General features: G+C 34.4%; 1 protein-coding gene across 1 annotated transcript in view; it reads right to left on the bottom strand.

Moving 5' to 3' along the window:
- Window positions 1-16,264, bottom strand: part of BRD7 (bromodomain containing 7) — a 39,737-nt gene that overhangs the window by 11,705 nt on the left and 11,768 nt on the right. The window contains exons 3-9 of the mRNA XM_004449595.5: window positions 14,516-14,648; window positions 14,120-14,177; window positions 10,729-10,873; window positions 8,009-8,119; window positions 3,324-3,508; window positions 2,181-2,304; window positions 1,013-1,088 (exon numbers count right to left, since the gene is read on the bottom strand). Of these exons, the coding sequence (XP_004449652.2) occupies window positions 1,013-1,088; window positions 2,181-2,304; window positions 3,324-3,508; window positions 8,009-8,119; window positions 10,729-10,873; window positions 14,120-14,177; window positions 14,516-14,648 (832 nt within the window). The remainder of the gene's footprint in view (window positions 1-1,012; window positions 1,089-2,180; window positions 2,305-3,323; window positions 3,509-8,008; window positions 8,120-10,728; window positions 10,874-14,119; window positions 14,178-14,515; window positions 14,649-16,264) is intronic.

Genomic DNA, 16,264 nt, shown 5'->3' with positions numbered 1-16,264 from the left:
CACCGCTTCAAGATTTTCTTCACCTGCTTTTCTCCTTGCTGTTTCCCCATCTCCCACTCACCTTTTTGGGATCAATCTAGACATCATCTCCTTGAGGAAGCCTTCCCTTCCCCCATACACTAGGTTATTCTTGTCATTCTGCTACCACAGTTGTTCTTGTCCTTTGTAGAACTTACCATGATAGACATGTTCTTATTTCTTTACACCAGAAGGGGAAGGGATGTGTCTCTTCCTGCTTTGTTCCCTACTACATGCTTAGTACCACCTCTAGCTCCAAATGCAAAGTCTTGCCCAGAGCAAACAATAACTATAGGAAACTTATTTCCTGAGTGAAATAATTCTGTTATGGTGTATCCTCAGTTATATATCATGATAGAATGAAAATGGATATTTATAAAATAAACGAACATTCTCACTTTTGCATATCACAATCTCAATGACTCTGCTTGATTAAAAGTTCCCATTTCTTACATCAAATTTCAAAATATTCCCTACACTATCTCCATTAAAGCATCACCTGAGAAAACAAAACAGTGATTCCCAACCTTTAAAAACTTTCTATGACCACAGTCAAAGACATTATGGCAAAACTGCAAATACTGCTTACTATAAAATACTATGTAAATTCTTTTGTCTGAGACTCAAAAAGTAAACTCATTATAAATTGAGAGTTTTGCAACATGTCTAGAAAAAATTGAGCACACTAATTTCTCAAAACCAGGGCTGGCAACTGCATCCTAAAATTTTCAGTTTTGTTAATGGTTAATGGTGGGTATAAAGCATTTCAGAGCTTTGCATTTTAAGGAAAATTAGATCTATGGTACCTATTTTAGGCTGAAATGCAAGTCAGGCTGGCTGCTGGCATGAAATTTATGTGGTCTAGCCAAAGTTGTTGATGATGACACAGCTAGACTTAACAAAATCAGGCTTACTGCCTTAAAATGTTAACCAAGGTTACAGCTCTTTGTCCAATAGCATTAAGTTAATGCATAGTCTCACTCTGTAAACCTACCTCCTACAATAGGATCCACAGGATGGAGAAGTCCCAGAGTAGTTGTCCCATCTGGTTTTCTTCTTTCAAATTCACACTGCAATGACCCAAAGTAGTCAAATGGAGGCAACTGTTTTATATATGCTTACTTTAATATATACTAGAAACACTTTTAATATTACAGCTGGCACTTAACTCAAAACACTTTTATACCTACCTCCAGGTATCCAGGTGCTAATGATAGGCAAAAGCACATAGTAGAAAAATCTCAGAATTTAGAAGAGCTGTGTGTCTCCTTAAGGCCATATAACTTGTACCCACTCTATTAAAAAGGAGGCTATGACAGCTCAGGAAAGGGAGTGATTTGCCCAAAGTCATATATTAATCTGTTTGATTTAAAAACCAATGTGCTAATAAAGAATGTGATTTCAAAACACCACCAGAGTAATAATATTTTCTCGTAAGCTTAAAATGATGTGGTTTATTTGCCAATTAGAACACATTAACTTCATAAAAACAAACAGTAATAAGATTAATAACTAACCTTACAAACATCCTATTAATTTTGCCACTGTGAGTATTATACTGATGAAGAGCTCCAACGCAGATACAGATTAAAAAACAAATGGATGGGGGAGGGGATATGGCTCAAGCAGTAGAGCACCTACCACCTACATGGGAGGTACCAGTGCCTCCTAAAGAAGACAAACAACCAGCAGACAACAAACAAAAACAAGCAGCAATGAGCAAAAACAATGAGCAAGACAATGAGCAAAGAAATGAATGGTAGGAAACAGACGTGGCTCAACCAGTTGTACACCCACCTGCCTCATGGGAGGTCCTGGTGCCTCCTAAGGAAGACAAATAAACAACAAGCAAAAACAACAAGCAAGACAATGAGTGAAAAAACAAATGGACAGGGAGCAGATGTGGTTCAAGCAGTTGAGCACCTGCCTCCCACATAGGAGGTCCTGGGTTTGGTTCCAGGTGCCTCCTAAAGAAAAAATAAAAACAGACAACAAGCGCAAACAGAGCAGGGGTGGGGGAAGGGGGTGTTTAAAAGACAAAAACATTAAATGGATGAAAGAACACGAGCGATTTAAAGGCTAAAAGTTTCCAAGTACCTGAAGAAGAGCTAAGAGCAGAAAGTTAAGCGAGGACAAGCCTATTAAGTAAATAGAGGACACACCTGACTGTTAATAAGCCGCCTGGTTAGCTTTCCTCCAGACTCTCTAACGATGCGGTCAATCTGCTCCTGCTCTCTTTCTAAATTACTGCTTTTAAATTTATCTTCAAGCATATCTTTGTCTTTCCTGAAAATACACATTAATACCATGTAAAGAAAGATAAATAAGATGATAACATTCAAATTAACTCCAAATATGAATACAACTAAAGAGGAGACATTTGCACTATTGTCACCAATTAAAACTTTGTTCCTTAATGGTCAGGTGAGGGGAGTCTAATAACACAAACAAAATAACACATACTTAACAGTTCCTCTTCTCGTTTTGTCCAGTGTAATTTGCCTAATGTTTTTCTGAGTACCTCCCCCAAATGAATCTACCTCAAACCTATTTTGAGAAGGGAGGGATCACATAATTTTTTAAAGTTAGATTTAAAATTTAATAAATCTTAGAAACAGAACAAAGAAACTTCTTGGCATGCACACAAAAATTTAAATGGATTTGTTACTTTCTTTGCAACAGTAAATTATGACAGCAGAAATCTCAAACTGCTACTTAAACCCCCTTTCCAAAACAGTGAGGTACTCGGCAGTCAGGGCTGGTGGTCAGTGGGGTGCACTGGATGTTGCTGACTGCTGTCCACAAATACCGGTGGTTGTCCGCTCGTCCCAGTACTTCCTTACTGTCCCCACCAGCTGGCATCAAGTGAAAATATGCACGCTTCTTAGTGATAGCCCAGCAGCAATTTAGGAAGTAGCTTTAACTGGGTGTCTGCTTATCTACTGTCTCAACTCTGAATGAGATAAAGAATTAAATGTTTCTTTTTAAACAAAGAGTAACTTCCATTAATAGAAACTTCCTGACAGTATGAATCCTTAAAGATAATTTGCTGGTTTAAAAGCAACTTTAGTAAGAATACACATTCTGAACTGAGTTTGGACAATTCCATACAATGCTGGGTATGAGAGATGGGGTAACACATCATCCAAATGGGACTTTTGTGACAGATACCCACATGCTAAAAACAACCACTGAGAAGAACCTGGTGTTCCCAAGTCAGGTCCTAATTCAGTGGGTCAGTATGTTTTTTCCCCTTACTAGCTTAAAAAAGGTAGTACAGCTTTAATAGTCCAAAGATTCTTTACTTTTTGATTTCCTTATTGGGACTTCTGAAGGCTTGGGCTTCCACATCTCCAGAGTCTTCCCTCTCTCTGGGCCAGCAGCCACTGTCCTCCCCACTCTGCGAGGTGTCTGCTCTATCCTTCTGTTTTCCTGTTTTTTGCAAGTCCGCCATGAAGTCTATGCTCTGTTTCAGGCTCTGAATTCTTTCCTAAAAATATCCAAGGATACCCTTATTGTATGTTCATTAGTAACTTTTCAAGTAATGCTCCCCACCCCAAGTCTGTACTTCCTGTCATTAGAAAAACAAATTATACCAAGACAGCATTATATTTAAGAACCAGGACAATAAAGTTTATTTCTTCAATTCAGATAATTTAATTACCAACTTAACAGAATGTTTCATAATTTTATCTCACTATTAGAAAGTTTAAGGAAGAAAAAGTATGAGTTAAGACTAAGTATTCTTTGCAGTTCTTAATTTAAATTGTAGAATTTAGTTTAACACTTTAAACTAAACAAAATTTTAGTATATTTAATTTGAAATTTAAGGATATATATTAAATTTATCAAAGCCTAGAGTCTGTGAACATGTGAAGTGTTCTCATACTCTGATATCCTAGGGTGATTGTTGGTAACTTTGGCATTTTTCTCTGTGTGTGAAAACAACATGCCTTGAGAGTAATAAAAGGTTTTGCCAGCATAGTTACTTCCTCAGAGCGCATGATGCTCTTACTAACCAATGAAGTCTTATTCCTATTTTGTGACATTGTGTTCATCTTTCCACTGTAGTGATATGCTGTGAGGTTTTCACTGTGGTCAAGGACCTGAGGTTTCCAGACAATATTAAAGAGGCAGATTTGCTCCTACTGACTACTCCACTTTTTACCCCGAGCATTGTTACTGGGTAAAACATGGCAGGCAGCCTCCACAGGGCAGCACAGCAACATCAAAAAAGACTTGCAGCAGAACAGAAACTAAGAACTGGAAGGGACCAGAGGTCATTCGTATAAGAACAATGTAGCCCAGGAGCGCCAAATGACTCATCTAAGTTCAAAGAACTAGTGACTAAGATAAGGCCTTTTCTCATCACATGATGCTAAATTAATAGTGGAGACCTTAGGCTGTGAGATCATCCACAACATAAATCCTGATTTTTTTTTTACTTTTATTTTAAAATACTCGTAAAATTGCTAAAGTAACACATTTTATGGTAAAGTTAAGAGATGAGAAATTAAAACCTTGCTAAATTATCATGCAGAGATGGACAGAATTAATAGGTTTATTATTCCAGTATTTTGCTATGCATTATACATATTAGCAAACTGGAATTACACTGAATATCTGGTAACAAGCATTTTTCCATTAATAAATTACTTTTTCCTTCATATCATTAAATATTATTTTAAAATATTTTTGATAACTGTATAATAATATTTCATCCTATATATAAACCATGATTTACTTAACTGTTGTACATCTGGAATATTTTCAAGTTTCCACTATTAAACATAAAAGCTATCTCTTTAGGATAAATTCTTAGAAGCGGAAACAGTAGGTCAAAAGAGAACAAATATTAAGGCTTTTGATACTTACTGAAAAACTGCCTTCCAGAAAGATTGTACCAATTAATATTACTATCACCAGTGTTTAAGAGTATCTCTAACCCCTTGTTAAACTGAATAGCATGATTTTTTAAAAAACCTGCCAATTTGATTTTTAAAAACATATCTTATTTTAATACATATGATAAAAAATATTAGTAGATGATTTCTGTAAATGTCACTGCCCTTTTGTGTTTCCCCTTGTGCTATGTTTTATTCATCTCTGTATCCCTAGTACCTAAAACAGGGGCTGGCACGTAACAGGTACTCAATAAATGTTGTTTAATTAATGAGCTTAGTCACAAAGTTCTGAGTTATGAAGGCAGCAGACCCTACATTAAGAACATTCTGGGATTTTTAAACATAACATGCAAAAAATTAAAATAATTTCAATAGAGAAATTTTCTAAATTCAGAAACAAGTCATGGGAAAAACTGAGTTTTATTTTATTTTGAAAGCAATGCTTTTTTTTTCCTTTTTGATGATTAAACTCCAAATCAGCATACTGCCAATTGGTTACCAATTTTACAATATTCAATAACCAAAAGGGCTTGGTCCTTTGCCATTAATAACAACTAACACTTATTGTTTACCAGGCATACATCTATGAAGTACTATTATCACCCCCACTTTATGGACAGAAAAAGGCTGAGAAAGGTTATACAGCTTCAGCTTAAGGTTTTAACACTTCTAAAATGGCAGAGTAAGGACTTAAAACCTTAATTAGTCTGATTCCAAAACCACTATGCTGGATATAGTTTTGTTTGTTAAATGAAGCTTTCTAGTCAAGTATTTAAGAGATCAAAAGAGGTATCCTACATAATATGTTCACTATTACTTAAAAAATAACACCTCTACTAATAGTCACTACTTGGGTGTAACCAAAAAAAAAAAAAGATCATTTGTGGATTGTGCTAGGCTCTCTTGGGACCAATGCTGTGAGAAGAGTTAACTCAAAAGTCTAAATTTAAAATGTTTTAAAATCACTGTTGTAAGGATCCCTCCCATCTACAGTGGAGAGAACAGTCAACAGGAAGCTATAGACAGGATGGGTAGGGCTCCTCAACAGGAAGAGATCTGAAAAAAAAAAAAAAGGAAGACAACAGAGAGAAAAGGGAAAGTGGAGAAGAAAGTTTATTTTCTGTGCTTCCAACCATCCCACCACCAGTAATACTCAAAAGATAATGGAATCTTCTGCTCATTATAGTTACTATATTATTTAAAGAAGGGGAGACACTAGTAAATCAAAGTTGGTAAATTAAGTCCATAGATGTTTTATCTCTGCATATTAAATTATTTCTCCCAAACATAGTGGGCATATATTTTGGAACAACAAAAGACTGCCTCTGCTGGATGCACTTGAGTTCAAATACAATAACAAACGTTTGCAGGACTTTGAACCAATAACATAGCTTAGTTCTGGATTCTGAGAGTCTTCCTGCAAAGGGTGGGATAAACATTTTATATTCCCTTTTCCTCTGCAAATTTTGCCAAAGATGGGTACCTGGCCTAAGTTACAAGGTTACAAGTTCTTTAGGAAAGAGGGGGAACTGATGCTGTCTAAATATTAGGAGCACAAGAATAATCATCAATCCAAATGTTTTTCTTTCCCCATTTAAGTGGATCCAAGAATCCTTCAGAGTCAAACACACAGACATTCAGACATCTGTACACCAAAGCACTTCTTTAAATGTAGAACTGTAATACAGATGATGACTATAAAAATCACTAAAATGAAAAACCATATGCAACTACGCATGACTCATTTCTATCATCCTTTAACTCGCTTGAGTCTGAGCTCAAACTCTTAATTCTGATTCCTTTCTCTTCTGGGTTTTATGACAATTCATTTCTTCTACTTTGCAAAATCCCTCTTTTATCTTGCTGTCCTTTTTCATAGTCTCTTTCCTAATCTAGCCCTTACCTAGAATCAGAATATTAATGCTAGTAATTACCTTCGAGATCAGATTAAACCCTTCTTTACAGATGAGAACTGCCTAGGGTGGTTAATACCTTGCTCAAGGCCCACAGATCAGTGGAAGGAAGCTAAAATTATTATTCCGTCTTCTAATTTTCTGCCGTGGTGCCAGGACTACCCTCAATTAGTTTTCCCACATGTAGTCTCTTACTAATGTGGTTCATCCTACTCAAGGGCTTGGAGAAAAAAAAACGGAAGATGTCTTATCTTGTGAGTGCTCCCTTTCTCCCAGGAGATTCTCAGTGATCACCTCAGTTTACCCATCAAGGTCTTTCACCACCTGTCACACTGAGAGGGTACTCATAATACCTTGGTACTATCTACTCTGTCTCTTCTGCTCTGCCTAAATCTTGTTTAATCTCTCTCACAAAACTGATGATGTTGCGTCTGGGCCTCTGTACACATTTCTCCCACTTTAAATGCCTTACTACACACAAATTCTTGTCATTCAAGGAAAATTCTCTTGTGGAGAGGTTGCCTTGAGATAGTCCCAAGTTTTTTCTCATTTGTATATTTTGTCTTTCCACTAAAACAGGGATTTTTAACCTTTTTCCACGGATTCCTTTGCCAGTCAGGTGATAACCACAGGCCCCTTACTAAGTCCACACTATACTGTGTATTATTTTAAAAATTTATCACACCCGTACCAACATGTCTCCACAAGAATGATGTTTTTCTGAATTTCAATTCAAGCTCAAGGACCCCTTATTAGAACCCTGCACTAAAAGAAGTTCCTATGCGTGACCCAAAAGGAAATGAACAGAATATTAGACTCCATCATTACAAAGGGAAAGAGATCTTTCATCCTAAAAGACTGATCTCATAACTTATCCAATCATTCTTATCCTGGAATTCAGTTTCTTCCACATCAAAATTTTGCTGCCCAAAGCAAAAATAAGTCTATGTGGTGACCTTCAATTCAATAGCCTCTGAAGAAATAATCACAACTGAATGTCAATATTTAATTATATCAATGCCAAATAAAAATCTTTGTCTTAATATTTTTTCAACTTTATTATGATCTGCTAATAAAATAAATCGATACTATATTGGATATGTATCATTATGGCCAAAATACACAGGGATATAGATTTTAAAATAATCGTTTATGAAAAGGAGTTTCCTTTACCTGGCTAAGAATTTTCATCCCTGAGTGCAACAGCTTCTTTGCAGCTTTATAATAAATAGTCTCTGGTTTGTTGTAAATCATGGCATTAGTACACATTAGTTTGAAGTTATCCTGCAGACAGAATATTAAGGGATAAAAGGCATTAAAACAAACAAGTACTTCCCCCCATACCCGTTTTAAATCAACTAAGCAACACTAATAGAAATTTATATTTTGGGACTCACCACTTAAAAAAAGTCTGTTAAATTAATTTAAATATGCTATGATATTCTTTTCCAAAGTCTTAAACACTTCTTAGTAACTGTATATAAACCTCTAAGTTCTAGAATGAAATTTTAAATGAGTTTCTTCAGTATAATCTCATGGCACACAAAAGAATTAGAAGAAAATACTTCTACCTTACACTTAAAAATAATCTTAGCCTAGTAAATTCACATAATTAATACACCATACAACCTCAAAGAGTAGAAACAAGTAACAGGAGTAGCTAAATTAACAAAACTATCTTAGTTTAAATTTCAAAGTATGTGTATATGCTGGAGAACTCAATCTTACTCTATTTTTTTTTCATGGTTATGTAATTTTCACATTGTATAATTGTGAGAGTGATTATGCCAAGTTCTTATTAAATTATAATGATAGGAACTCAACAACAACAAAAATTTCCTCAACAAACTTCTCCAAATGCAAAATAAAACCATTCAAAACCCACTATCTAATACTCAGTAATGGAAATGCAGAACACTTAAATGGAACAAAAATAGGCAGACTGAGTTCTACTTTTAAAAGCAGATGACAATACTGATTCAAGGGTCATAAGGAATTTGTTATTAAATTTATTGTGGATGGAAGTATATGTGAGGCTTTAGCTTCTGGCCAACTCTCTAATCAGTTAGGATTTTGCCAGATCCTGGATCTCTCTGATGAAAGTTATGGATCCATTCTTCATACACACACAATATTTTTCACATAACTTTAGCAGGGTCATCATGGTCTCTCTGCTCATCCATGGGTTCTCCTCCAGGTTAAGAATCTTTGCTATAGATTCTAAAAGTTTTCATTCCATTAGGAATTATTAAACCTATAACTTGGGTAGAGGAGACAAATGAGGGGAGACACTAAATGACTATGTACTCATACTAAATGACCAGTGGAACCATAACTGGCTAGAGTACTAGCCTAGAATGATCATGGGTCTGATATGTTAAGGAATCTGTATTCCTTAAATCTTAACTATCATGTGCTTGGCTTTACTGGACTTTGGTGTAATGGCATTTGGTCATTCAAAAGCTGACTGGACTTTCTGCAAACTTTTCAAGTAATTCTTTAATTACTTTAATAAGCCAAATAAACCAATAAATATTACTTCAGGCTGTTGAACTTTCTCAAAAACAAAGCAAAACAAAAACACAAAATCCCCCAAAAATACAGTAATAAAGAAAACTACAAAGTTTTAATAAAAATACATGCTCACTTCAATTATGATAAACCTTAATCTCCTCTGGACACATTTCTACACTCCATTCACCAAGAGAAAGATCAGAGGAAAATCATTCCCAAAGACAAAAACTTTTCTTTCATTAAGCAACAATAAGGTCAGAAATATGCTGAAACTAATTTTCCAATTTTCACCAGATGAACAGCTGGGAAGTTTCCATTTCTCTGAATACGAGAGAAGGTAATGTAATTCAGGTTTTTCAGAGCAAGTACAATGTTATCTATGTACTCAAATTAATGATGAAGAGAGACTTATATGCTGGCATTCTTCATAAATCTCAGCTGCTTTACATACTTGTGAATGAAAAAGAGAGATGAAGTAAAGATAATGTTTAACCCTGTCTTACTTCTTCTTTTGTAACTGACTAGGTTCTAATCTTTAGATCTGGTAAGCTCAAAAATGTTCATGTGGGGAAAATAAAGGTAAAACAGGTATTATCTAAACCAGTTAAAAGTTTATGGTGGTTTGTTGCAAATTTAAAGAAAACAAACAACAAACCCAGTTCCTTTTCTTTGGACCATTAAAAAGTTGATCCCTGTAATCAACATTAGTACAATCACTACTTAAAGATAGGAAAAACTCCAACTATAACACTGGGCATATATCGCACCCTTATGGCTTGTATGTTCTTCCCCACCCCCTCATTTCTTAAAGCTGAAGAAAATATGCCAACAATGATAGCCTAAGTGAACTCAGGGAGCAACTTCCATCAAACCAGAAAATGTAATTAAGCTGCTCTTTGGTATTTTTGAACAAGCCAATCTGTTTTCTTATTTAGAAGATATTCATACCTTGTATGTCTAGAAATTAAAAAAAAAGAAACTAATTAAGCTTCCATTAAAATGTTAATTTTACTGGAATTGATCTGGATTTTAAAAATCTAACATCTTTTCATTTAAAGGTTAGTAAAATGTTTTAGACCACAGGTGAAACTCAAAATTTTACTAAAAACAAAAATAAAGCACAGCTTATTTTATCTGAGCTCATAAAAACTTTCTAAGACTGAAAAAATACAAAGATTTTGGATAATAAAATAAACTTAATTCTTTATTTTGCAAAATAAAAGGTCAATCAAAAATATTCTGAATATCAGACATGGAAATTTCTACCAAGTTTTTGTGTAGTAAAGAGTATGACTTTCAACTGAATAAAGATGTAAGCATTTTATTTTGCATCATACTTAGTCTACTGCCCCAATCAAAATATTAATAATTATAATTACCTTTAGCTCTTCTATGGACTGGTAGTCATTGTTCTTGATCTTTTCTTTCATGGTACTGAAATCCATTGGGTGTTTAATGATCATGGAGTAGCCAGGAGCAATAAAATCCGTCACAGGAAATGAAAAGAAAGCACTTGGGTCTTTTCTGTGAAGATACAAAAAGGCAACACTATATTTTATTTCTACTACAAATAAATCTACCAGAGCAGAAGTCAGAGGAAAATCCTTCAGATGTGGAAAGAATCTGTAGTATGCTAGCATGTTTTTCATTTGAACATTGAAGGAAAGATTTTTAAAGACCAGAACTATTCAATAACAAGGTTAAGAAGTTTTACACACTGGTTAGACTTGTAAAACAGAGATGCTTAATTAATTAGCAGCACCTCCTACAAAACGGAAAAATGAAGCAAATAAATAATGTAGATTAAGCAACATTTTTTCCTTTCAGAGATTAGTGTTATATATTTTTATCAGTTGTGGAGGGAAAGGCAGAAATAATAAGAAATGCATATCTGTAATCTCCCTGTGATGGTTAGGCAAATGTGTGAACTCAGCCAGGTAACTGTGCCCAGTTGCTTGGTTAAGCAAGCACTGGGCTACCTGTAATACAAGGACATTTATGGACTTTAGTCACTAATGACTTTACTGCATAGATAGCTCATTACATCTACATCAATCAGGGAGATTGCCCTCAGCAATGAGTGAAGCTTCATCCAGATCATTGGAACACCTTAAAAGGAAAAGTGATTTCAGCATTCAGAGAGAATTTCCCAGCCATTGTCTCCCGGAAACTCATCAAGAACCTTCATCAGATTTTCATCGGAGCACCTGGTTTGTAGCCTGCCTGAGGAAACCTGGTCACATGAGAACCTCATACTATTTACAGATTTCTCCTACTGATTCTGTTTTCCTAGAGAAACCTAACTAACACACTCCCATATTGGTTTCTATTAAGCTCTGGACTCCTTGTGGGCCACAGAATTGTTATATCCATGTGAATATGTGTTTTTCAATCAATGAATATAATGTCTACCACGTATGTGTGGCTCAAAAAACGGACATTATAAAAGGTCTTCATAATACTTTCAAACTTGAGATTCAGGGTTTTTTAAAATTATAGGTTCTCAACTCTAGCTGTGTATTAGAACCATCGGAGGGGCTTTAAAAAAATTCCAATGTAGGGGTTGTGAGGGGGGGTGGGATGGGGAGAAGGTTCACTCCAAACCCATTAAATCAGAATTTCAGGGGGAGGGGCCAGATGTCCAGGCATTGACATTTCTTAAAAGTTGCCCAGACAATTCTAATAAGCAGCCAGGGTTGAGAATCCCTGACTGTATGACTTGGTCATCAGACTGATTTTTACAGTGGAAATGTGGCATACCAATTATACCAGATGATAACAATACTAAATACAGTTTAAAAAGTGGTAATACCAGCAAGAACTTTTAAAATGTATTACTAAGTGCCAGGTACTTGATTTATTTTTTATCTAATCCTCACAAAAACAAGTTGGTGGTATCCTCATAGACGAGGACACTGAAGCTCAGAGGATTAATCAGTTGTTCTAGGTCATAAAGCTAATAAGGGATAGAGGTGGAATCTGAACTCAGATATGTCTGAATCTCCCTTTGTTCTTCCCATCAGGATGCTTAAACAGCAAGACTAAAAATTGCGAACAAGCAAAAACATCAAGGCTGGCCTGGAACTTAGAAATATGTGCTGTCCATAATGTATTATAGTCATACTTCCTAATACGGACAGAAGGTCCAATTTTTACTCATTCACTCCTTTGAGACAAAAAATAAATTATTTATTCAAGTGTAAAGACTAGAAATTTAATTTTCTCAACTACTCTAACACCAAAAATGGGAGAGGCTGGTACTTCTGTTTTGATCTTAACTGCAAAGTTAAATAGGTGTTAAATTCAGATAGCACTAGAAGTTTTATTTTGAAAAATTACTTATGACGAACTATGGGACTAACATGTAAGTACAAAGCAGTGAGAACAATGCCCACTATTAGAATGCATGACCTATAACCATGAATCTTCCACAAATATATTATAAATGTCTTTGAATTGAAAATTCAAATTCGGAATAAAGGGAGATATCCAAACTTTTAAAAATACTTTTATAACTTAAAGTTCCTCAGTTGGGTAACTATCTTAAGACAGTACAGTACTATTCAATTTTTCTTTAACATTATAGTCAGATTTCTTAGGTATCTGGATGTATTAGGAAGGAATTTTTAAATAGAACTTTTACAAGTTTCTCTTATGTCAAACTGTCTAAATGATTTAGTAATAATTTTTGGGATTTTAGTTTTGGTAAGTGCACTGTTCAGTTAGCATCTTTGGGGACCTGTCTGAATATCTGAGAGGATTAGTGTTTATACTCCATTTATATGGTGCTCCTTCAGTGAGCAAACACTTTACATTGCACCCCAGGAGACATGCTTTTAGAGATGAATGGGGAGAAAAGGGTTTACTGCTGAAGTAGTGTAGGCTGAGATTTACTGTGAAGACCTAATAAGAAAAGGGTTTATATACTGCTGTACCTCCACAGTAACAAAACATTTGAGTCTAGAGTTTCAAGAAACATTAGAAATGATAAATATGCATTGTAATGTATGAAAATCCACCGACTGCACGTAAAGGTGGTCGATTAACTACTAGGACCAAACAATTCTAAGAGAGAAGTGGCTTGTTACTGAGGGAATAAAGTATGTTTGAATTGAATACTGGAAGAAAATCCTGGTATTCTTAGAAGACTAAGAAAGCATTCTGAGAGGCTTTACTACTGTGTAAAGAGGAAACTTTCCTAAGTTGTCTTCCAGGAATGATCCAACCAAAGATTTCTTTGTAACAAGGAGTCATTTTTGGACTCAATTTTCTCTTTTAAGAACTTTACTTAAATCTGGTTTAATCTAGACATTGGAGGGGGGTGTGTGTTAGAATAAATATATGCAGAGTCACAAATCCTATTTATGATATTTTGTTTCTTCTCCCAGATTTAATAATTGCTGAATACTTATGGCATGACAAGCATTGCACAGAAAGAACTTCCATCTATCAGCAAAAGTGAAAATATCTGAATTGTTTATTCCTGGCTTAAGGCTTTAACATCAGAAATTTATTTTAGATCAAACAGAAATTTGCCATTAAGAGTATTATGAAACTTTCAAGTTGCCAGTTAAGATAAACCAAATGAGAACATCTAAAAGTCAGCCTTCCATTGCCAGGCAAAATATTTATCATCTACTTTAAAATCAAGTACATTTGGATTTGGGCCACAAAATGTGGCTTTAAATATCAGAAAAAGCAAAGTGGTTTGGATTCGATACTTTTACCATTTCAATTTCCATGTTATGAAAATGTTGAAAAAACATTTACCTTTGCAATTGTCTCATCAGTTGATTCAAAGCTTCTTGAAGGGGTGTCTGCTCTACTTCTAAAGCAAAAAAGTATGGAAAAACATTTTTAAAAAAGGAAGATTCTAGAGAGTACCGTGGTTAGCTTAATTTTTTTCTAAATGATTTATCTCATATCTATTATTAAACATCTCACAGAAATTCCATTTATTTTACAGAATATTTTGAAGTTAGAGAGTATCAATTAAAAAAGTAAAGCTAGCTTAAAGTTCTTTCTTATGCAGTGAGAAAATTTAAAAAAAACTTTAAAAAGCTTCTAAACTTTAATTTAAAAACTGAAATGCAGTTACTTTCCCTGGCTATGACTCTTAAAACAATTTTAGCATCCTTATCGAGAAGTTAATTCAGTTATTCCAACCTTCTTGCTTGGCTAAAGAGCTGGTGAGGGGCTTCTCAGCGAGGGGCAAGTCTAATCTGATAGGGGCCTGACACTGGAGGTCTTTTTCTGTGTCATTTTCCACACGGTCTCGATCTCGCTTCTTTTTATCTTCCTAAAAGGAATCAACAGAGATAATTTAAAAATCTCCTAAAATCAAAGTCTTTAAATATAATCATTTTCAGAGGAAAAAAAGAAGATACTTCTAAAAGAAAAATAGATTCTTAACAATGAAATCTTAATGTATTTTGCTGTCATCTACTGGAAAAGAAGAGAATAACATGTACATAAAAGGAAAAATAGTGTTTCTATATACCACCAATAACTAATTAGAAAAATAATACTATTCTCAAGAGCAATATAAAGTACCTAGGAATAAATCTAACAAAACAAAAAAATGCCAAAAAGACCTTTATGGAAAAAAATTACAAAACATTCTTGAAGGGCAGAGTAAAAGACCTTAATAAAGGAGAAGTATACCATGTTCATGAACTGAAAGACAGTCAAGTCTCTTCAAATGAATCTATAAAGTCAATGTAATTCCAATCAAAATTATAATAATATTTTTCATGGAATTTGGCAAGCTGATCGTATAATTTATCCTAAATAGTGAATGACCAAGAAGAGTCAGAACAGTTTTGAAAAAGGCCAAATAGTTTGCCTTACCGGAGATTAGGTATTTGTATAAGGTGATAATTAAGATAATGTGGATCTGACACAGGGAGAAAAAAATAGACCAAAAGGATAGACTAAAGAGACCAGAAACAGACCTGTGCATACATAAAGAAACTGATAAGTCATGAAGGTGGATTTATAAATCAATGACAAAACAATGGTGCTGGGACAACCAGTTATCTACATGGTAAAAGGAAATAAAAATTAGATTCTTACCTTATATAATATACAAAAATAAATTCCAGATGGATTAAAGACTTAAATATACAAAGTAAAGCTTTAAAACTTCAGACAAAAGTGAAGAATCTTTATGACCCAAGAGCAGGGAAATATTTTCTTAAATAAAGCACAAAAATAAGAAGTCAAAAAGGAAAAGCCTGATAAATTTGACATTAAAATTATAAACTTTGGTAAAAAAACAAACACCCACAAACAAAGCTAAAAGGCAAGCTACAGACTAGGAGAATACCTGAAATACAAATTCCTCATAAAGTACTAGCAAAGAGTACAAAAAGAGCATCTATAAATCCATGTAAAAAGATAATCCACCAGAAAACGGGTAATGTACAGAAGAAACTTGAAATACCAATAAATAACAAAAAAAATTTACTCAAGTTTCCTAGAACTCTGGGAATTATAAATTTAAAAACCACAAGTCAATTCACATTTCTCTGGCAAAACTTAAAATGTCCTAAAATGTAGAAAATGGGACTCTCATTCCTGGCAGATGGGTGAATAAATAGGTACAACCATTGGAAGAGCAATTAGCAATATCCAGTAAAGCTGAAGATGGCTTTTCCCTACTTCTCAGTTATTCTACTCCTGAGCATATACCTTTAGGAAAATTTTTCACACAGTATATACATGGACACATGTAAAGTAATAATCATTGCAGCGCTGTTTTAAACAGGAAAAAAATACGAACCCAATGCTTACTGAAAATAAAATAGATTAATAAATTTATGGTACATTCACATGACAGGTATAATAGTATAATATATGAGCTAAAGTTATACTGTCAGCATGGATAGTCAGAAACAAGGTCTAGAGAAAAAG

Source organism: Dasypus novemcinctus, chromosome 18 (assembly GCF_030445035.2).
Source record: "Dasypus novemcinctus isolate mDasNov1 chromosome 18, mDasNov1.1.hap2, whole genome shotgun sequence".
In the NCBI taxonomy this organism is placed as follows: domain Eukaryota; kingdom Metazoa; phylum Chordata; class Mammalia; order Cingulata; family Dasypodidae; genus Dasypus; species Dasypus novemcinctus.
The sequence above is the reverse complement of the archived record's forward strand: the minus strand, read 5'-3'. Positions and strand labels throughout refer to the sequence as shown.